Source organism: Mustela lutreola, chromosome 1 (genome assembly GCF_030435805.1).
Source record: "Mustela lutreola isolate mMusLut2 chromosome 1, mMusLut2.pri, whole genome shotgun sequence".
Taxonomy (NCBI): Eukaryota; Metazoa; Chordata; class Mammalia; order Carnivora; family Mustelidae; genus Mustela; species Mustela lutreola.
Window position 1 is genome coordinate 194,471,190 of NC_081290.1, and position 22,606 is coordinate 194,493,795.

Consider the following 22,606-nt stretch of genomic DNA (forward strand, 5'->3'; position numbering starts at 1 on the left):
CAGATATCCCCCAAATTAGCAGTGACACACAAATTTTTGGGGGTGGTTCAACATTCTGGTTGCTTTTCCCTCCATTTCCACAGGGACTATAGTTTTCTCTGGGTTTCCCAGACTTGTCGGTTAGGAAGCTGCTTCTTCCACTTGTTTTCTTATCTAACTTTAGAAAAACACTAGTTCACGACACTTATACGTCTAAATATTTGGCTGGTGGGAATTTTTTGGGTTTTCTAAATAAAGGCCGTCTATAGCTATAAAATATTAGACTATGGGAGACCTTGCAGGCATTTTGGCTAATGTACATCATGGAGGAGGGAAGTGAGACTTAGAGAATTCGGGAAGATTGCCCCTGTTTATACGAATGGCTGCTGGGAGAAGTGAGAATTCACTTCTCTGCGTATCACTTCTGAGGCCTGATTATTTTTGATTTTCATCAACTAGGAACAGTATTAGTGTTACCCTGAGTTTTAGGCCCCTGGAGTTTGACTGCACAGTAGATGATGTTCAAACGCTTGGTTTCCTATCGCACTGCTTATAGCATTTGTCGGAGAGTAAATGAGACAGGGAAGAATTCCCCAGAGAGGGCAGAGAAGCTTGTGGATCCCATGATGAAGATGTCCATTTTCCACAGCAGGTTCACTGACCAGGTCATACCAAGCAGATGAATCCAGCAAATCATTCCCAGGTGACGGGCTTTGTCCTCCTGGGGCTCTCCCAGGTATGGGAGCTCCGGTTCCTTTTCTTCAGTGTCTTCTCTGTTGTGTATCTTTTGACTGTGACGGGAAATCTCCTTATTGTGGCCATCGTGACCTCTGACCCACACCTCCACACAACCATGTACTTTCTCTTAGGCAATCTTTCTTTCCTTGACTTTTGCTACTCGACCATCACGGCACCTAGGATGCTGGTTGACTTGCTCTCAGGCAACCCCGTCATTTCCTTTGGCAGCTGCTTGACTCAACTCTTCTTCTTCCACTTCATTGGTGGCATCAAGATCTTCCTGCTGACTGTGATGGCATATGACCGCTATGTTGCCATCTCCCAGCCCTTGCGCTACACGCTTATTATGAACAGGACCGTCTGTGGTCTCCTCATGGTAGCCTCCTGGGTGGGAGGCTTCATCCACTCCATTGTACAGGTTGGACTGACTATCCAGCTGCCATTCTGCGGGCCTGACCAGCTGGACAACTTTTACTGTGACGTGCCTCAGCTGATCAAATTGGCCTGCACAGATACCTTTGTATTAGAGCTTCTGATGGTGTCTAATAATGGCCTGGTGACGTTGATGTGTTTTCTGGTGCTCTTGGGATCTTACACAGCACTGTTATTCATGCTCCGAGGCCACTCATGGGAAGGCCGCAGCAAAGCCCTGTCCACCTGTGCCTCCCATATTGCTGTAGTGACCTTAATCTTTGTGCCTTGTGTCTACATCTATGCAAGGCCTTTTCGGACATTACCTATGGACAAGGCGGTCTCTGTGCTGTACACAATGGTCACTCCCATGCTGAATCCTGCCATCTACACCCTGAGAAATAAGGAAGTGATTGTGGCGATGAAAAAGCTATGGAGGAGGCAGAAGGACCTTCTGGGTCCCCTGGAGCACTGACCTCCAGATTAGCAGAGGCAGGGCCTGAGAAGCTGCTAGCTGCTTCAGTGTAGGAACATGCTTGAGAAGACCTGCAGAGTAACTAAAACTACATGTCCCCTTGGTTACTTGCTCTACTACTTGCTTCTCTATTGTTTTCAACCACAGTCAAGTTCTGGAGACCTGAACTCTTAACACAGTTAGAAAATGGAATGAGTATCCTAGAACTGCTCCCAAGTGCCTACTAGAGAAGAAGTCTTAGGTGCTATGCATAAATGGTGTTTGGCTCAGTGGTACTTGTCCATATGATGATATTGGCCCTGCAGAGAAAGTTCTAGCTTCATGGAGGTGGCACATCTGGTGTTTCTCTTCTGATATTTCTTCTTGGACACAAAATACATCAGATGAGCTCAGAAGAATTATAAACATCCTGGAGACAAGAAGGATCTGGAGGTTAAAGTAAATGTGGTGTTGATTTGGGAAGGCTAACTGAATTTAATGTCAATGAAGAGAAAGGAAATTGTCTTTGGAAAATTACTTCCTCCTCTTACTTAAGGTATTCACCATCATCACAATTTAAATAATATTTGTTAAGAGTTTACTATGTGGCAGGTGTTGATTTTATCATCTTCATTTTTTTAAAAAAGATTTTATTTATTTATTTGACAGACAGAGATCACAAGTAGGCAGAGAGGCAGGCAGAGAGAGAGGAGGAAGCAGGCTCCCTGCTGAGCAGAGAGCCTATGTGGGGCTCGATCTCAAGACCCTGAGACCATGACCCGAGCCAAGGCAGAGGCTTAACCCTCTGAGCCACCCAGGTGCCCCTATCATCTTCATTTTAAAGATGAATCTGTGGCAACTGAGAGACTTTGAATCATTTATTTGAGTCTCTAGAGCTTGTTTCTGGAATCTAATCCAGGTTCTGTGTAACTTTGGAACCCAAGTTCTGGATAATATCTAAAGCTCTTTGTAGCTACTAAGGGTCACTATGTCTTTTTGAGTTTGTGCCAGTTAAATTGGCATCGTGGGCAGAGATAAAATATTCTAACTTGGTCTCGGTCTCTTGTAGTTGGGAGAGTGAAACAGACTGGATTTTGGAGTGTGGGGACACAGAGTAAAAGATCATTTGTTGACAACTAAACACAATGAAAAATGCAGAATTGGGTTATAAAGTGGAAAGGTAGATTATCCTTCAGTCCCTAAATAAGGAGTGGTGCAAGATAATACACAAGTACCCCTAGAAGTTCTATTGCAACTTAAAAGGGAATGGAGAAACAGTCATGGTCTTTTCTTACGCGGTCTATTACCCCCCCCTCACATCTTAACTCCCTGATCCATATTCCTGTGTCTCCTACCACCAAGTTAACCATCTGGCTTCTTACCTTTGTCATAGGACCGGCACTTTTTTTTTTTATCTTCACTCCCATACCTGAGAATCAGTTTTACAATAAAACAAAGCAATGTGTTATTTATGTTGAATGTTATTTAATCAATTGGTGACACCTACCATGGATGTGGGATGGAAAAAGGATGATATTTAACAAGCGTCTGTAATCATAGCATTAAGTCATCACCCATTCCTTATACCTTAGTAAGTAAATTAGTATAAGCAAAGTTCCTTTCCTTGATGATAGCCAGCTGAGAGGGAATGTTTAGTACCCAGGGCCTAGAGCATGGGTCAAGCTTGAAAGAGGAAAGACACAGGTCTAGGAGAAAACAAGTTGGAAAGTTGGAAGAGGTGTTCGTATAGCAGAGCAAACACATAATCTATTTAAAAAGAATATCTTTTAGTGAAAAGATAATTTTGGAATCAGAAGACTCAAGTCAGAGTTCTCTTTCTGTATAGTTTAGTTTAGTAGGAAGAGTTTAATTCTCCTGCCACTATACCTTGGACTTGTAGCAGAGTCAGATCTTGATTTATATAAGTCATATGTACAGATACACTGAAGAGGACATACAAGTGCAAATAAAATGCAGCTTCTTCTTCTTCTTCTTCTTCTTTTTTTTTTCCCCCCAGTAACCCAAATGATTTTCATCTGGCTGGATAGTAGGGGAAAAGAGCTAAAATTTAGGCAGGTCCAGTACACATAAAAATGTACATAGTCCCCTAAAATAGGAGGTCATTCTCTTCAGAAAATACCTCAGTCTCCCTTAGGATTCTGCTCTCCCCCTTTTAATAACTTAGTCCCTTTACCAGCTCTTTCATAGGCTGTGAGATCTCTGTGGGCAGCAGCAGTGCCCATCTTACCAAGTCTGCTTCCAAACTACATATTGTCCATTTTTCTCAGTCGTCGCTGCCAGTCGTAAAGTCAAAGTCATAGCCAGCATCTAGGCTAGGTGGCAGCTTCTTACTTGATTCTCTCAAAACCACTAGTCTCCCTCTAACCAGTTGTCCCACAATGGCTGATTGATTTTTTTAAAAATACGACTTGATCACTTCCTCGCTTAAAACCCTTCAAAGGCTTTACGTTGCCTTTACAAAGGAAGAAAGATCCACGGAAACCTTATAGATAAGGTCCTGTCTGACCTGACCTCAGCCCCCCGCTCTGCTTCCAGTCCTCTTGTACATTTTTCTCTTTTAGTCCCCCTTGTCTTACCCCGGGTCCTGGCCAATACTACGTGCTCGCTCTGGAAAGCTCCTCCCCTCCGGCTTGCCTGGGTAACGGCGGCTCCACCCGAGGCCACAGTTTAAAGCTCATCTCCTCAGAGGCGTGTTCCACATTTCGTGGAAATTAGTTTTCCTTATTAGCCCCTTGACCAAAACTCGACTCTTTTTCTCAAAAGCATTGATCACAAATTGTAACTGTAGCAAGGTGTGTATTTAGGTTTTCTTGTTTGCTTGCTTGGTTTGGTTTTGGCCAGCCATCTGCAGTGTACTGTAAATTCTATAAAAGTGAGAGCCATGTCTACTACCATATACTGAAGGTCTAGCTCCAGAGCTGAGATTCCAGAACAGCCCCAGAGTGGCCTCAGGTCCAGAATCGAGGAGGCGTTCACTCCCAGGTTTGTGCTCGGCCTGACCATGAACTTGCACAACCAGTGGGGCATGCGTCTCTTTAAAATTTGGGTCCTACACATCTCTGTTGTCCCAAGACGTCACCCTCTTCTGAAGACTGCCTAGCTCAGTGCCTTAAACATACGAGGTATTTAATAATATTTCTTCAAGGAATGATGGAATGATTGTCCTTGTATTTAGACTTGGGAATTCGGGATAGCCAAAGGTTTTGTTGGTCACGGCAGTCTTCCTTTATGTGATTCCTATGAGATGCTAGTCACATATAGAGCAGTAACAAGTGGAAGAACCATTTATTACTGCTGCCAAAATGGAATTTTCTGTATCCAGATTCTGATTAATCTTGTCTGTAATACTCAGTCCAGGTGGAAGGCTGCAGAAGGCCTCTTACTCCCCTCTAAGCTCCTGATCTGAATCTCCACGTTTCAGCATCCCCCGACCGGCTTCATCATTGAGGATCCCAAAGCGGGAATCGGTGTGCCTGAACACACATGTAAGGAAGAAGAGGAGTCGTCTCCCTGCCTGAAGGCCATTACCTTCCCCAAAGGACATGTGTCCTAATCAGAATTCTGGAACTTGACCAATTGGATCAGCCTTATGGGGGAAGCATCAGGCAGATAGGAGGGAGGAAAATGAAGGCTCACTCCCTGGTTTGTATTATCTATTTATGAAGACTTCTTCTTCTTTCTTTTTTTTAAGATTTTATTTATTTTAGAGAGAGAGAGAGAGTGCACATTTGCAAGAGGGGCAGAGGGAGATGTGTACAGATCCTGACTTGGGGCTCCATCCTTCCACTGCAAGATCATGACCTGAGCCGAAACCAAGAGCTAGATGCATAACTGACTGAGTCACTGAGGTGCCCCATATGGAGACTATTTCTTAATTGTCTGAGGAAAGTGCAGGGTGTTGCTCGAGTGACTTGAACTTCACACTTTTTAAAATTGCATACTTTTTTTTTTTTAAAGATTCTATTCATTTATTTGACAGAGATCACAAGTAGGCAGAGAGGTAGGCAGAGAGAGAGGAGGAAGCAGGTTCCCCCCTGAGCAGAGAGCCCGATGTGGGGCTCGATCCCAGGACCCTGGGATCATGACCTGAGCGAAGGCAGGGCCTTAACCCACTGAGCCACCCAGGTGCCCCAAAATTGCATACATTTTTAATCGCATCTAATACTTCCTTTTACTTGTGACCCTCACAGCCTCCTGCAGCCATGGCTCTGTGCCACCTCAGCACATCGCTCAGCGCATGCTTCACCTTCTCATTGCGGAGACTGAAGATGAATGGGTTCAGGAGGGGTGTGACGATACAGCTCAGGACTGAGGCACCTTTGTTGAGCAGCGTGGACTGAGCGTCTGACATACGGATGTAGAGAAAAATGGAGCTTCCGTAGACAATGACGACCACAGTCAGATGTGAGGCACAAGTGGAGAATGCCTTCTTTCGCTCTGCAGCTGTGGGGGCCCTGGAAACAGTGGCAAGAATGCAGGCATAGGAAACCGAGGTCAGTGCCAGGGAGCCCAGTAACACGGACATGGAGAGCACGAAAGCCACCAGCTCCAGGTGGCGGGTGTCTCCACAAGAGAGCCTCAGCAAAGGCCAGCTGTCACAGAAGAAGTGGTCGATACCGTTAGGGCCATAGAAAGGTAGGTTGGCCATGAGAATGGTGGGACAAAGGACCCAGAGGAAGCCAGCTAGCCAGAAGGCCAGGATGAATTGGGAAGAGACACGACCACTCATCAGAGTCTCATAGTGGAGACTTGGCAGATTGCCAAGTAACGATCCAGAGACATGACAGCTAAGAGGAAGAAGTCGGTGGTGCCTAGGAGGAAGTAGAGGTAGGACTGGAGGATGCAGCTGGCAAATGAGATGGAGTGATCCCCTGTGAGAATGAAGATGAGCATCTTGGGAACCACAACAGACACGAGCAACAGCTCCAGGAAGGACAGGTTGCTCAGGAAGAAGTACATCTGTGTGTGCAGGTGTCGGCTGGTCCAGCTGAGCCCAATAATAAGCAGGTTGCCTGTGGCCGTTACGCTGTAGGTCACCATCAACCCCAGGACCAACAGCGACTGTAGGATGTGACTTCTTGGGAAACCCAGAAGAACAAACCCTGTTACCTGAGTCTAGTTTTCAGGACTCATCTCCAGTGACCTGGAGGAGAAATGAAACAGAACTTCGTAACTGGATCTATAGTCACAAATCATATTCTAATCAATCAATAAAATAATGAGCATCTAGTGCTTCCTTACATTCTGAGAATATATTAATCTTTTTGCTTAGAGGTGACTCACAGAAAGAGAAGCAAGCTATGATAGCAAGCTGTATACCACTAATAACATGGATGATATTGAACACTAATTATGTATTAGGAAATTTGGATGCAATATCTCCTCTCGCAGTGGCTTTTAAAGTTAGATATAACTGTTCTCAACTTTTTTTTTGGTAAGATTTTATTTATTTGTGATGTGGGGAGAGAGAGAGAGAGAGAGCGCAAGCACAAGCAGAGGGAGTGGTAGGCAGAGGGAGAAGCAGGCTCCCTACTGAGCAAGGAACCCGATGTGGGACTCGATCCCAGGATCCTGGGATCATGACCTGAGCCGAAGGCAGACGTTTAACCAACTGAGTCACCCAGGTGTCCCCCTCATATTATAGATAAAGAAAAGATGACTGACGGCTCTCAGTGTTTGTGGTCCTTCTGTGTCCTGGTTTAACATAATATAACAATAAAAATCAGGGCTTTCAGTATCTTTAGCGATTTTATTTTCCTTAATCAGCTGCAGAGTCACAGGATGAAACCATGCAGAGCCCAGTCCTGTTGGGTTATTTTTTGTTGTTGTTTTTACCAAGACTTCCTTCTATGGGTTATAGGAAATCCCTCTTCCCGGTGTCACACTGACTTGTCTCCCCTCATCCTCAGCTCCTCCAGCATGTTCACGGCGTAAGATGAGGAGGGAGAGGGAAACTTTACAAAGGAGACAGGCTGTATCAGCTCACCTCTTCAACCATTGCCTTCATTTGGAGATATATTCATCTTTTCCTTGGACATTTGACATCTTGTAAAATTTACCCATAAGTTTTGAAGGGTTGGGTTTCAGTAGACATCTTGGTTCTAGGATCCTTTTCTTAAATCCAGCACCAAATGCTCAGAATTTCATAGATACTGCCTGTCAATTTCATTGCCTTAAAATGTATTCTAAGACAGAAAGAATGCAAGTTACCATCAAGTTACCTCACTTAATTGATGAGGAATGAAGTATTTCAGAACTTTGGCAAAGTTTAATCCAGGATCATCTATTATGCCAGACTTCCAACATTAAAGATGGGGAACACAAATATTTTCTGTATCCTGTTTGAAGAGGCCTTAAGAAAAATTATCATCTGAGGCAGATAATCTTGGTTCCAAGGCTGAAAGAGAGACACATTCAGGCTAAGTTCTGGTTATGTCAATAAGGAGTAAATCCTGGAATTAAGTAGCTAGCTAGTTAATAATAAAACTTTATTTTGTTAGCCTAGAATCTGTAGCTCCAAAATCAAAGAAGTACCTCAATAAAATCCGGCGAAGGATGCTAGAGCACTATTTGAGGATGTCATAATCTTTTCAGATAAGGGAAATATGTTAACTGTGGCTTTTTCCAAAGTATCAGGTAAATACTATGTTTAAAATAGCTTATAAAGCCTAGTTGTGAAATGTTTAATATTAGCTTTTATCTACAATTATAAAATACATATGCCAAAGTCAGTATTCCACTGACATAACTGTAACAAATAATCCTTCAATTTACTTGCAAGTTTCTGCATAATTTCTAGGTGACTAGCTGTCTTTGTTATGATTCCACATAATCAAAATATAACCACTATGTATACATGCTTAAAATTTTGTCACTTGGGGGCACCTGGGTGGCTCAGTTGGTTAAGTATCTGACTTCCACGGGGTTCACGATCTCAGGGCCTTGAGATCAAGCCTTTGTCAGGCTCTGCACTCACTGAGGGGTCTGCTTCTCCCTCTGCACCTTCCCTTGCTCATGCTCTCTCTCTTCCAAATAAATAAATAAAATCTTAAACATTTTTTTTTTGTCATTTTGAACCTCCAAATAATGTTGTTGGTTGGCCTACTTAATGTCTAAGAAGTCTTGCATAAAGTCATAGTTAGAAATTGTTAAACTGTTATTGGAAATGATTTCTTGTTCCATGTACTTTGCACTAAAAATACTGCTTGGCAAGGTGAGAATCCATGGAGGGAATTAGAGCTATGAGGGATACACACATACACATATTTTCCACTCTAGCTGCACCATGACTTAATCTACACAATAAGTTAGCTTCTATTGTTGTCCATTTTATTGGTGAGCAAACTGCAGGACAGCAAGTTTGCAAAACCTCAAACGTAGAGCTAAGATGAACATTTAAGATGATCCAACCCTGATGTCAGATTTTTACTTGAAACTTGAACCTGCTAGAGGGGAAAAGGACATTGATTTGGAATACGCCAATATAATAATGCCTCATGATAATGACAGCTAGTGTTTACTGAGTAGCTATGTGTCAGGAAAGAAACTTTTCATTTATTTAATTGTTAAGTCCCTCAGCAACTACACAAGCAAGGTATTACTTCCATTCTACAGGCAAAGGAATTGGTTAGAAATTAAGGACCCATATCTAGTGAGTAGAAGAGTTGGGGATTGAAATTTTAGAAAGTCTGACTTTGGAGCCTGCATTTGGAACTGCTCGGCCATAATATCTTAGGTGAGAGAGAGTTGGTGACTGTAAATTTGATCCAGTGTCAACTTCTAATCGTTATCTTGCTTCATTTGTGGGCTAATGATAGGAATTCTGCATATAGAAATTAGTTATTGTAGTTTAAAGCTTTGATCCTGAAAAGATAAAAATATCCCTCAGAATGTGGGCTGGAATGAGCCTTATCTTGGAGGCTTTCAGCTCCTCCTGTAGAGCAATGAAAGGTGGGTGTTCTGTCTTCAGTTACCACTCCGTCCCCACAGAGGATGGACTCCCTTAGCTGGAGTACATCAGAGGGACTTGTCCTCCTTGTCTTTCAAGTTCTATCACAGGATATGCTGGATCTAGATCATGTAGAAAGTGGAACCTTCTGCTTGGGTTGCTTAAAGATCTAGAATCACACATAGGTACTTGCCTACTTTATCATTCCCAGTAAACGCTCTTTCATGGCATTACACTTATGACTTACTATCCTAAATCTGGTTGGAATCATTAAAACCCTTTCAACTCCCTTCTGAAAGATAAGACCCTCTTGCTAGGACTTACCATAAACCTTTGCTATGAGACCCTTTCTCTTTTCTTTCTTTTCTTTTTTTTTTTTAGAGAGAAAGAACATGGGAGCTGGGGGTGGGGGCAGGGGCAGGCTCAGAGGGAGAGAGAAAATTTTTTATATTTTTTATTTTTAAGATTTTATTTATTTATTTTTGAAAGAAAGAGAGCACAAGTTGCGGGGGCGGTGGCAGGCAGAGGGAGAGGGAGAAGCAGACTCCTGGCTGAGCAGTGAGCCAGATACAGGACTTGATTCCAGGATCCTGGGATCACAACCTGAGATGAAGGCAGATACTTCACTGACTGAGCTACCCAGGAATCCTAAGAGAGAATCTTTATTTATTTATTTATTTATTTATTTTAAATCTTCTTTTTATTTATTTATTTATTTATTTGATTTTTTTTTAAATAAACATGTATTTTTATCCCCATGGGTACAGTTCTGTGAATCGCCAGGTTTACACACTTCACAGCACTCACCAAAGCACATACCCTCCCCAATGTCCATAACCCCACCCCCCTTCTCCCAACCCCCCTCCCTCCAGCAACCCTCAGTTTGTTTTGTGAAATTTGAGGAAGTGGTGATGCAACATGGAGGCTTAAGTGGGTAGAAGAATAAATGAAACAAGATGGGATTGGGAGGGAGACAAACCATAAGTGACTCTTAATCTCACAAAACAAACTGAGGGTTGCCGGGGGGAGGGGGTTGGGGAGAAGGGGGTGGGATTATGGACATTGGGGAGGGTATGTGATTTGGTGAGTGCTGTGAAGTGTGTAAACCTGGTGATTCACAGACCTGGGGATAAAAATATATGTATATAAAAAATATATGTTTATAAAAAATAAAAAATTAAAAAAAAAAAAAAAAAAAAAGAGTCACTTATGGTTTGTCTCCGTCCCAATCCCATCTTGTTTCATTGATTCTTCTCCTACCGACTTAAGCCCCCATGTTGCATCACCACTTCCTCATATCAGGGAGATCATATGATAGTTGTCTTTCTCTGCTGACTTATTTCGCTAAGCATGATATGCTCTAGTTCCATCCATGTTGTCGCAAATGGCAAGATTTCATTTCTTTTGATGGCTGCATAGTATTCCATTGTGTATATATACCACATCTTCTTGATCCATTCATCTGTTGATGGACATCTAGGTTCTTTCCATAGTTTGGCACCAAGAGAGAATCTTAAGCAGGATCCAGACTCAGTACAAAGCCTAACTTGGGGCTCGATCTCATGACCCCGAGATCATGACCTGAGCTGAAATCAAGAGTTGAATGGTTAACCAACTGAGCCACTCAGGCACCCCTAAGACCCTTTCTCAATCCTTTCATCCACGTGGACCATGTGGTCTTGCAAATTTCCAGTTTCCAGGATGTATGTTTGTGTGTCTGTTTAGTTCTCCAGTTCATTATGATCCATTCAGAGCTGATCTCCTGCTTCCCTTAGCCAAATCCTCATTCTACTGACTGCACATTTACTTAGCTGTTTCTCTTTTTTCCTCTTTAGGTATCCTCCTGGCATCTTGAGGTTTGAATACATTTTATACCTTATTAATTAAGGATGAATCTAGGTTTATTGAATTATTTCCTAAGAGCATGGAAAACCCTCACCAGAATCCTTTAGTTTGTCAATTGAAAATGCTGATTTTTAGACTCTACCTGTAAAAATGCAATCATCCTCTGGGGTTAGGGCTGAGGAATACAGATCTTTAACAATTTCTCTGGGTTATTCTTATTTACCTTAAAGTCTGAGAGCTACTGGATTCAGAGAGAAAGGAGAGAGTTGGGTGGTTTGAGTGTGATTAAGGTTAAAGGACTGAGGTATAAGAAGAGGTTAAGTTGTAGGTTGGAAATGGAAGAGCCTAGACACTAGATTAGTTTTTCTAAACTAGAACCATCACCAGATTTCTTCTTCTTCTTCTTTTTCTCTTTTTTAAGATTTTATTTATTTATTTATTTGTCAGAGCGAGAACGTGCACAAGCAGGCAGAGTGGCAGGCAGAGAGACAAGCAGTCTCCCTGCTGAGCAGGGAGCTCAATGTTGGACTCAATCCCAGGACCCTGGGATCATGACCTAAGCCCTTAGGCAGCGGCTTAACCAACTGTGTCCCTAACACCAGCTTTTTAATGTGAGCAAACTTTACAGTTTCTATCTTCTAGTAGAGCAAACTTTACAAATGACCCAGAGAAGCAATATAAATCCAGGCTTCTAGTCCTGACAACATTCCAGATGGCTGACTCATGCCCCATGGTGCCCATGAATATGTACGGAGTACTGCTTTCAGGACTGGGCTCTCCAAGTACCCCATACATAGGAGATTAGATCCAATCTTGAACACCTTGTGCTACCTTGTCCTACCAGGTACTGGAGATACAAAGTGGCATTAATTGCTATGGAGCCATAGTGTAGTAAGCATTAAGATACCATGATTGCAAATTTATAAATCCCATTAGAATTCATTTAAGGCTGTGATAAAAGTAAAATGAAAGTCATGTGAGGGGGAGAGAAAAGAACGAATTTTGTTTGGGGGCAGCATGGAATACTTTATAAGGTTCATAACATTTAACTAAGCATTTAAGGAGGAATTGTTGCAGTTCAAGAAAGGATATGAGTCTGTCAGGTTTAAAATAACCCCAGATACCAAAACTTTTGAGTGTTTCCATAGGAAAATGAGACTATAAAGATTATGCATTTTTTATTCACAAATTACTGTTCAAAATATAATTATTATGCAAGAATACTCCTTTTTAAAGATAGCAAGACCAGAGCATACTATTTGTTGGAGGAAGAATGATTCCAACCTGAAGGACTTAAAGGCTCCCGGGAGCCTAAACAAGCCCTTGAGACAGAGGAAGTTTAATTTTTGTCTTTGGATCCTTTCCATCTCTGCCAGTAGTGTCTTTATATAGCTATTACATGGCATTTTGCTTTTAGGTAATTGTCAAATAATCAGTAATGTGTTAAATTAAAAAGAAACGTGACTATTTGGAGTTACTTACTTTTTTTTTTTTTTTTTTGAAGATTTTATTTATTTTTTTGACAGAGAGACATCACAAGTTAGGCAGAGAGGCAGGCAGAGAGAAGAGAGGAGGAAGCAGGCTCCCTGCCGAGCAGAGATCATGACCTGAGCCGAAGGCAGCGGCTTAACCTACTGACCCACCCAGGCACCTAGGGAGTCACTTACTTCTTAAGAGAAATAATTCCATTCTTAAGGGTCTGAGGATAGAATGGCTAACGCAGTAACTGTAGAACGTAAATATTCCCTGAACTTGTGCTCTCTGGGACACGGTACTTTGCCTAGTGCTCTCCCAAATCCAGTAGGTTCCTGGTTACTTTTCTACCTGCAAAACTAGAATTTCACGTGAAACTGCAGTGACAAGAATAAACACAAAGTTTTCCAAAAGCTGGAGGCGTGGTATCTGAGGCCCTAATAAAAGAGGAAGTTGTTAGTCTCTTCATCTGGGTATGCAAAACATAAACCTCAGAGCTTCCCACAGTGCAGTGCTTTCTTGGTCCAAGTACGGGTCTATGTGTGCAGAACTCCACAGCCAGAAGTGGGAATGGGGGGCTCTCATTCCTCTCTTGCTTCTGATAAACAGAGATTATATTTCTGTGTGTAATGAAATATACCATATACTTCATACTGCAAAACTGTAAGACTTAAGATTTGTATATGCAAGACTCGATTCCAACAACTTCCTTTCTAAGTCAGAGTAAGAATAGATTTTGAGTACACAAAGTTGCTTGAGATGAGAGGCTCATATAAATTGGCTTGTCCATTTGGTACTTCTTAGGCTTCTCCCCTTGGCCACTCTGAAGAAGGTGAAGGCAGAGGACCTGTAGGGCTCCTGTTCATGGTCAGTGGAGCACACGGAAGGCTTTTTGTATCAACACCTGTTTGCTTCACGTGATACCAGGCAAAAACCCTCTGTAGTGTTGAAAGATAAGCTCTTATAACTTGGCATGATTAATTCTTTCCATACCTATTCAATTAACATTTACTTTAACTTGCTTTGAACTTGTTTTAGAATCCCGAAAGGAAACACCTTTGACCTAACTTTCTTAAAAATAAACAGTGTAATTAGCCCTTTGAGGTTACAGAGAGTAAATTGTTTGAGTTTTGTCATAGAGTGGCAGCCATACTCCTTTGATTAAAAAAAAAAAAAAAAGCTATTTCTTGAGTATAGGGTAGTAGAAAATTTACTACTATTACAAACTTTGGGAAATTCTCTTAAACTTGGCTAGTGACTCAAGACCTTGGGTATATTGAGAACGTAATGAAATTATAAAAATTAAGTATCTATATATTATCAGCGCAAATAACAAAATAAACCCTATTTTTCAATAAATACTGAGTATTGAATCACATGCTAGTTATGACATAACCGGTTGCCTGAACTTGAGTATGTTACTTACATTCTCTGAGTGTCAGTTTCCTCATCATCCAAATGGGTTTCATAGGGCTTTCAAGAGAATGGATTGTATATAGTTTGCACTAAGATAATAAAGATTAGGAAAATCATTTAAATTTTGCTCATTATCATGCAGAATAAAAATTCTCATCTCATTTACATAAATTCTGTAAGTTCAGAGTATCCATTTTTCTCTGCTGACTCTACCCCATCCCCTGAATAAATGATGAACTTAAAGTCCTTTAAAACGGTGAACGGTTAGGGGTGCCTGGGTGGCTCAGTGGGTTAAAGCCTCTGCCTTCAGCTCAGGTCATGATCCCAGGGTCCTGAGATCGAGCCCCACATTGGGCTCTCTCTCTCTGCCTACTTGTGATCTCTGTCTGTCAAGTAAATAAATAAAAAATCTTAAAAAACAAATTTCACTTATTTGTGGAGCATAACAAATAGCATGGAGGACATGGGGAGTTAGAGAGGAGAAGGGAGTTGGGGGAAATTGGAAGGGGAGGTGAATCACGAGAGGCTATGGACTCTGAAAAACAATCTGAGGGGTTTGAGTTTGGGGGGGTGGGAGGTTGGGGGAACCAGATGGTGGGTATTATAGAGGGCACGGATTGCATGAAGCACTGGGTGTGGTGAAAAAATAATGAATACTGTTATGCTGAAAATAAATAAATAAATTTAATTTAAAACAAACAAACAAACAAACAAACAAAACTGTGAACTGTTAAGAATCTGTCCCTTTTTAGATGGCATTCTACTGAAAAACTGCACATTCGGGAGCATGAACAAATTGTGCCTACTATTGGCTTAGCAGAGATACGATAAAATCGATAAAATCAAGAGAATATATTTAGAAGTTCTATTGATGGTTGTCTGAACTTGGTTGGAATTAGGAAATACATTCATGTCAGACTATGTATTGGTGATTTTAATTTGTAGCCAGTTATGTTTTTTTTTTCTTTCTCCTGAAGATGGGAAAATATTCTATGGTATTCTTAGGAGTTCATAGGCTAAATAAATTATGGCTTAAAATATGTAATAGGTAAAAGAAAATTTTGCACTGATCAGAATAATTTGTCTAGAGAAAAGTCTTTAAACATTCTGGGATTGTCAAAACTTGCCCCTTTAAATCGGATAGAATAGTGAGGTCAATAAAAGCGATCTGCTTTTAATATGGGAAAGTGAAGAGCCAGTCTTGCTCTGATATTCAAGAATACGAGAAAGTATGCTCAAGAGTGTTGAATGCCCTTGTGGTTACTGTGGGTGAGCTCTTCTCACCTTCGTTCTAACCTCCCCACTGTGTCAGATCTGCAGAGGACTAGGAGTCCATCCTGGAGTCCCAGTCTAGAATCTATTTCCTAAGTGCTGCTGCTGCTGATTACGTAAGCGCTTATTTCCCCCTAAGCCTCTTTGCTTAAAATTCCTAGAATAGTTTCTGTTTCTTTCAGTGAAACCAGCTGATATAATTCCAGTTAGAGTGGGACTTCTATAAAGTGTGGCAGATAATCACCTTACCTGGAGGGTGTTTTGGTGCCTACTTGATCCCAAAGCCTTTTCTCATAACAAAGGCCAAGAAAAAAGAAATGAGTCCAAATGGTTTGTTCAATAACGCGCCTGGTGATAGTTACATTCATTTGGAGAAAAAATGTCTTTATGATAGCATTTCATCTCAGAATTAAGACGGAATATCATTCTGAAGGGAGATTAGTTTAACTGCTACCTTTTCCAAAAAATGGACATTTCCCCCCACCCTCTTTTTTTTTTTCCCTTATACCTGTTTACTTTGGTTAATCAATGGAAATGAATAGGGACACATAACTGAAATCTGGTCTTCTGCCCTAGAAGCCAGGCTCTTACCCACTTTATTACAGTGTTTTCTTCACAGGTGTGATTATTTCAGAAATAATATACAAATAAAATCTAATGGGAGCTTCTGCCACTGACAATTATTTATTGAGTACCCAGTCTCTGCCGGATCCAGTTTCCCAACACTTTAGAAATGTTTATTGTTTCCTCCTACATTTCCACCTAGGAAAGGACTTTCTTTCTTCTTCACATTCTGGAAATCTTGGGTTTTCCCCCTTTTACCTAATTTTTTTAAGTGAAGAGAAATAGCTAATCTGAAGAGTTGGTACAAAATTCTGGGTCAGCCCTTTATCAGTATGTGGAGCCATCGTGCTTCAAAAGCGAGAAGGCAAGTCCATCCTTTTCTTTGGACCAGTTCATTTATTAATAGAAAAATGACTATTGGGGCATGATCTCCCCACCCTCACTCCTGCAAGGTAACTAGATTTTTACAGGCAATTCTTTTTCTGCCTGTGGGGTGTGTCCACAATGTTTCTTTTGTTTACAGTGGATCACGCAAGAGGGAATACCTAGGAAGCCTCATTTGGCTTTAAGATTAAGGTGTACTTTTCCAATATAATATTTTCTAGAGAGTTCTGCTTTCTACAGATAACGGTCCCCTTGCCCATTGCTACAGCTGATTCATTTATCTTATTTGACTATAGGTCTTTGTGTATATTCTTTACTGATGAGAACTTAGAGAAGAAGAATTAATCTTAGGATGAGCGGACTTCTAAAAAAAAGTGCTTCTGGTTTAGTCAGCCTTAAAGAAAGAAAGAAATTCTGCATTTGGGACAGCATAGTTGGACGTAGAGGACATTATGCTAAGTGAAATAAGGCAGACCTAGAAAAAAAGACAAATGCTGCATGATTTCACTTGTGTATATAATCTCAACATGTGAAACTCCTGAAAGCACAGAGTAGAATGATGGTTGTCAGGGCCTGGGAGCGAGCAAAACGGGGTGATGCTCTCCAAGGGGGACAAAAATTCAGTTAAGCAAGATGCGTAAGTTACAGAGATCTAATGTACAACATTGTATCTATAGTTAATGATACTGTAATGTATCCTTGAAATTTGCTAAGAGAGTTGATCTTAAGTGTTCTCATCACAAAAAACTCATAATTACATGAGGTAATGAATATGTTAAAAGGCTTGATTGTGATGGTCATTTGACAAGGTAAACATATATGAAAACATCATGTTCTGGGTTAAAATACATGGTTTTATTTTCTGCATCTTTAGAAAATAGAGCATCACATAAAGCTTTGATTACCGCTGACTATGACAAGGTAGAACATACTGAACTTGAGTTACTTAAAAAGGAGTCAGGGGACGCCTGGGTGGCTCAGTTGGTTAACCATCTGCCTTTGGCTCAGGTCATGATCCAGAATCCTGGGATTGAGTCCCACATCCAGCTCCTTGCTCCGCAGGGAGCCTGCTTCTCCCTCTGCCTGCCCTGCTTGTTCTGCCTTCAACTCTCCGTGCTTCTGGTCTCTCTCTCTCTTTCTGACAAATAAGTAAATAAATAAAAATCTTAAAAAAAAAAAAAGGAGTCAGGCATGGGCAAGAGGTGCTGATATATTTCAAAGAAAGGAAGACCACTTAACATCGTTTTAACTGAATTAGGTTAAGGCGACCATTATGTAGATGGGAGAAAGGTAGGGAGGGAATGAGAGTTTTGCAATGTAAGGATAAGCTCAGAATCTCCCTATCTTCCTTTCACATTTGCCCATATTTCGGTGGTTTGCATTAAAGATGAAAGAATGACTTTCAGCTGTGGCTTAAAACCTTCATGTAAGATTCTTGCAATGTGATTTCATATAAGTTTAGAGGGATTCTTTCTGGTTATTGTATCAGCCAAATAAGAGTTTGTAACTTTCTATACAGAACACATTTTATGGGGGTGCCTGGGTGGCTCCGTCAGTTAAGTAACTGACTCTTGATTTCAGCTCAGGTCATGATCTCAGGGTCATGAGATCTAGCCCCACATCGGCTCTGCACTGGGTGTAGAGCCTGCTTGGGATTCTCTCTCTCCCTCTGCTCATGTGTTCTCTTTCTTTTTCTGCCAAAAAGAAACAAAACAAAAAAAGACAAAACATTTTATGGACTCCCCCAGGTACTCATCACTGTTGCAGCCCAAGGAATGTCTATCCAGTGGGGCACTTTCTGAATTTGGCCTGAGGAGTTTTTAGTCCTCTAGTAATTTTGAGGGGGCTAAGAATAATAATTAGGACTCATATCAGCAATGGTTTGGTTTAAAATGACCCTAAATATAAAACCTACAATGGGAGGATTTCTTAAATTTTCTTCTTGCCCTTCTGCTCCTTTCTCCTTCTTTTCTTTTTTCTTTTTATATTTATTCATTTATGTTCAGTTAGTTTTCGATGTAGTGTTCAGTGATTTATTAGTTATGTATAACACCCAGTGCTCATCACAAGCGTGCCCTCCTTAATACCCATCACCCCATTACCCCCTTCCCCTACCCGCCTCCCCTCTGAAACCCCCCAGTTTGTTTCCCGGGGTCCATAGACTCTCATGGTTCATCTCCCTTTCTGATGTCTCCCTCTTTAGATTTCCTTCCTTTCCCCCATGGTCCTTCGTGTTATTACCTATGTTCCACATATGGGTGATACCATATGATACTTGTCTTTCTCTGCTTGACTTACTTCACTTAGCATACTTTCTTCATCTTTTCTCTCCTTGAGTTTACCTAATCCCATGGCTTCAGCCTTTATGGAAAGGATCCCCAAATCTTTTTCTCATGTGTAACCCTCCTCCTTACATTTATTTAGCCTTCATTGGGCTGTTTCCTAACGTGTGCTTCTGCTTCCCTGTCCAGCTAGCAGCCAACCTCACCATGTTCCACCCAAATGTACGCTTTCCATAAATACTCCGAGTTCTTCTTGTTTGTAGTAACAGCATAGTTTATCCCAACACTGAGGCTAGCAGTTTTTGCAACTCTTTTTGTCTATTTCTATCTTCTTTGTAAGAAGTCTGGATGAATCTCCCTTTGCAATGTCTCTTGAGTATGTTTGTCTCTTGGAATTACTGACAGTAACTCTGTTAATTCAGGGCATCTAAAAGTCATTCATAGACTGTTGTAATTGTCTCCCAAAGCTGACCCTGCCTCTAGGCTTTCACATATCAGTCCAACTTGCTGGTGCTCACCACGTTAATCTTCCCAAGGGTCTCCATTTTGATGATTTTAATCTGGTGCCAAAAGAGCAATAAAAATCCTGAATGGTTCCCCATGGCCTCCCACAGTGAGCTGAGAAGGACTTTGGCATTTTGGAGCTTTCTAGGCTAATCCAAATCTGCCTTTTTTTTTTTTTTAAAGATTTTATTTATTTATTCGACAGGTAGAGATCACAAGTAGGCAGAGAGGCAGGCAGAGAGAGAGAGAGAGGAGGAAGCAGGCTCCCTGCTGAGCAGAGAGCCCGATGCGGGGCTCGATCCCAGGACCCTGAGATCATGACCAGAGCCGAAGGCAGAGGCTTTAACCCACTGAGCCACCCAGGTGCCCCGCAAATCTGCCTTTTGATCTGAGCCTCTGCTGCGGTCCCTGGGGAGAGACATCGGGACCTCTCTGAAAGCCTATGGCAGTCCTCTATGTGACACTGAGGGTGGAGGAAAATAATATTTTTTCCCTGAGTTCAGTGACTTTGATCTGAAGTGCTCCTACGTGGACACCAGGAGTTCAGCAGTGACCTTCATGGATGTTCCTGGTGTTTTTGCTACAGGTGTGCCAAGAAATACATGGACGCCATGTAAGCCTTTGCCTGTGCGGCAAGAATACCATTGTAGTCAGTAATCAGCACAGGCCCCAGGAAAGATGGAAAAAAGGGATTCTCATTCATTTATTTAATCAAACAAATATCCAATACCTACTATATATCATTCGTATTAGTCTAAGATGCTCCAGAAATAGTGCTGAAGAAAACAGACAAAATCCTTGTCTCTTTAGAACTTAAATTCAAATGTATGTGAGTGTATAAATGTGTGTGTGTGTGTGTGTGTGTGTGTGTGTGTGTGTGTTGTGGGAAGACACAACTAACAAACAAATAATGTATAGTATTTCGTATGGCAAGAGGGACTGTGGATGCAGGAAGGAACATCTGCTTTTCTATTTGGGGATGTGCCCGATTAGGCAACCCCAAAAGGTGTGAAAAATGGTATATTCTAAGAAATCAGTGTTCCTATGATGAACTTGGGCTATACATGCACAGTAGATAATGTCTCTTTGCTACAAAGCCTGATCTCTGGGGAAAACACTGGGAGAACCATCTTCCCATTTTAATCAGGTCCCTAGGATTTCCTAATTCATGAAAACCCTTGGGGTCATATTAGCATAGGGCTCTTTGGGCACGGGCAGGGTGCTATTTACTACCCCCTTGTCTGGAGAAAACCACTCTGGTCAAAGCCACTGTCAGAAATCATCATCTGTAAGTCATGGCTCGTCAGAGGTCAGTGTTCTGGTTCCCTCGGTCAAAACAAAAAAGGAACAAAGAAGAAGGATCTCCGTTCCGGGCTGCTCACCTCTGAAATTCATCAGAGCCACTTGTGTCTCCTTGGGAATAAGGGAGAGAGGTTAGCAAGGTCCTATATTGAAGGGTGAGTGTTGATTTGATCTGTCCTATTCTCTTTCTTCCCGGCCTCAGCTATGGCAGCTGAAGATTTGAGATGCCCTCATCTCCTCCCTGTGGAGGCAGCCATGGGCCATTAGGTGGGGCTGGTGGACAGTCAAATCAGGAGTGGAACACAGACTTTGTAGCCCTGATTGGTCACAGGGTTCCTCAGCCTCACACCGAGGGTACTCACCTGTTAGCGTGTTTGATACACATCTTTGAACCACCCCTCAGACTTTACAGTGGAGACAGCAAAGGCACACAGCAGGGTGGCTTTGGGTTCATTCTCTCATTCTGGGTCTCAGTCTCAATATGGGGGGATTGGCGGGGAGAGCTGGTTACTCATTGCAATGTCACCCTTTGTCCTGTTCTGACAGATATGCCTTAGGGAAGAATGGCCGCAGGAAATGACTCTTTAGTGACCGAGTTTATCCTGCTGGGTTTAACACAACAGCCAGAACTCCAGCTGCCTTTCTTCTTCATTTTCTTAGGAATCTATGTGGTCACCATGGTGGGGGAACATGGGCTTGATTATTCTGATTGGTCTGAACCCTCACCTGCACACCCCCATGTACTACTTCCTCTTCAACCTTTCCTTCATTGATCTCTGCTTCTCGTCTGTCATAATCCCTAGAATGCTGATGGGTTTTGTAACAGAGAACATCATCTCTTACGAAGAGTGCATGACACAGCTCTGTTTCTTCTCCTTCTTTGTTATTGACGAGTGCTGTATTTTGACGTCCATGGCCTATGACCGGTATGTGGCCATCTGTAAGCCCCTGCTTTACAAGGCCATCATGTCCCATCGGGTCTGCTTCACGCTGATGGCGGGAACATATGCGATGGGGATTGCGGGTGCTGTGGCCCACACTGGGTGCATGCTGAGACTCACTTTCTGCGGTGACAACATCATCAATCATTACATGTGTGACATACCTCCTCTCCTCCGGCTCTCCTGCACAAGCACCTACATCAACGAGCTAGTGGTTTTCATTGTGGTAGGCATCAACATAATAGTGCCCAGCCTCACCATCTCCGTTTCTTATGCCTTGATCCTCTCCAGCATCTTCCACATCCGTTCTTCTGAGGGCCGGTCCAAAGCCTTTAGTACCTGCAGCTCCCACATCGTTACTGTTTCTCTCTTCTTTGGATCATCAGCATTCATGTATCTTAAGCCATCTGCTGGGTCTCTGGATCAAGATAAAGTATCCACAGTTTTTTATACCATCATGGGGCCAATGATGAATCCTTTTATCTATAGTCTGAGGAACAAAGATGTTAAAATTGCACTGAGTACGACTTTGAAGAAAAGATGTTCTCATAAATGGAAACTTGGTTAGGTATAGATGCCAAACCTAGGAGGGGCACACAATGTATGAAGTTACAGAGAGAACAGTAAACAATCAAAATAGGAATGCAAATGATTCAAATAATAAGGTAAACTGAGTTGATTATGTATAAATCATTGTGAAATGATTTATACATAAAGACCAGTCCTCTGTCTTTTCATAGAAAGTTAAAAGGAGTTCCTTTGTCATTCTTCAGCTCATTTTCAGAAGTTATAAATTTTAAGTATAAAAGGTTGAATGTTGGTAAATTCAGAAATGGTAAAGTCTAAGATTTTTGACTGAGACATGTCTGGAATTCTTGTGAAGATATGTCATGGGTATATGGACTTGGGTGGACTTGAGATGTGGCCATTCATTCCTTCATTCATTCACTCAATAAACCTCTATTGAAAGGCTGTGGTGGAAATGAGAGAGGTCTATTACATTGCTGTAGGGCATTTTGTTTAAGGAGAGTCCTTTGTTTCCCCAAAGAAGATAAAAATAGAAAGATCCTCT

The 22,606-nt window shown here is 41.8% G+C and overlaps 2 protein-coding genes and 1 pseudogene across 2 annotated transcripts; 2 read left to right on the plus strand and 1 right to left on the minus strand.

Annotated features, from left to right (window-relative positions):
• Positions 1–658: 658 nt before the first annotated feature.
• Positions 659–1,603, plus strand: LOC131820463 (olfactory receptor 4D5). Its single transcript, XM_059156084.1, has one exon. It carries the CDS (start codon positions 659–661, stop codon positions 1,601–1,603), a length of 945 nt encoding a protein of 314 aa, XP_059012067.1.
• A 4,158-nt stretch (positions 1,604–5,761) lies between these two features.
• LOC131829437 (olfactory receptor 6T1) lies at positions 5,762–6,736 on the minus strand. Its single transcript, XM_059171279.1, is given in 3 exon segments — positions 5,762–5,797; positions 5,799–6,352; positions 6,355–6,736. Coding segments are annotated over 3 exon segments (972 nt in total).
• Positions 6,737–21,141: 14,405 nt separating this feature from the next.
• Positions 21,142–22,102, plus strand: LOC131829505 (olfactory receptor 8B3-like; annotated as a pseudogene).
• The last annotated feature ends 504 nt before the right edge of the window (positions 22,103–22,606 follow it).

Excerpts from the sequence above, each read along its gene's own strand:
- LOC131820463 (XM_059156084.1), top strand. The coding sequence starts at position 659 with ATGAATCCAGCAAATCATTCCCAGGTGACGGGCTTTGTCCTCCTGGGG.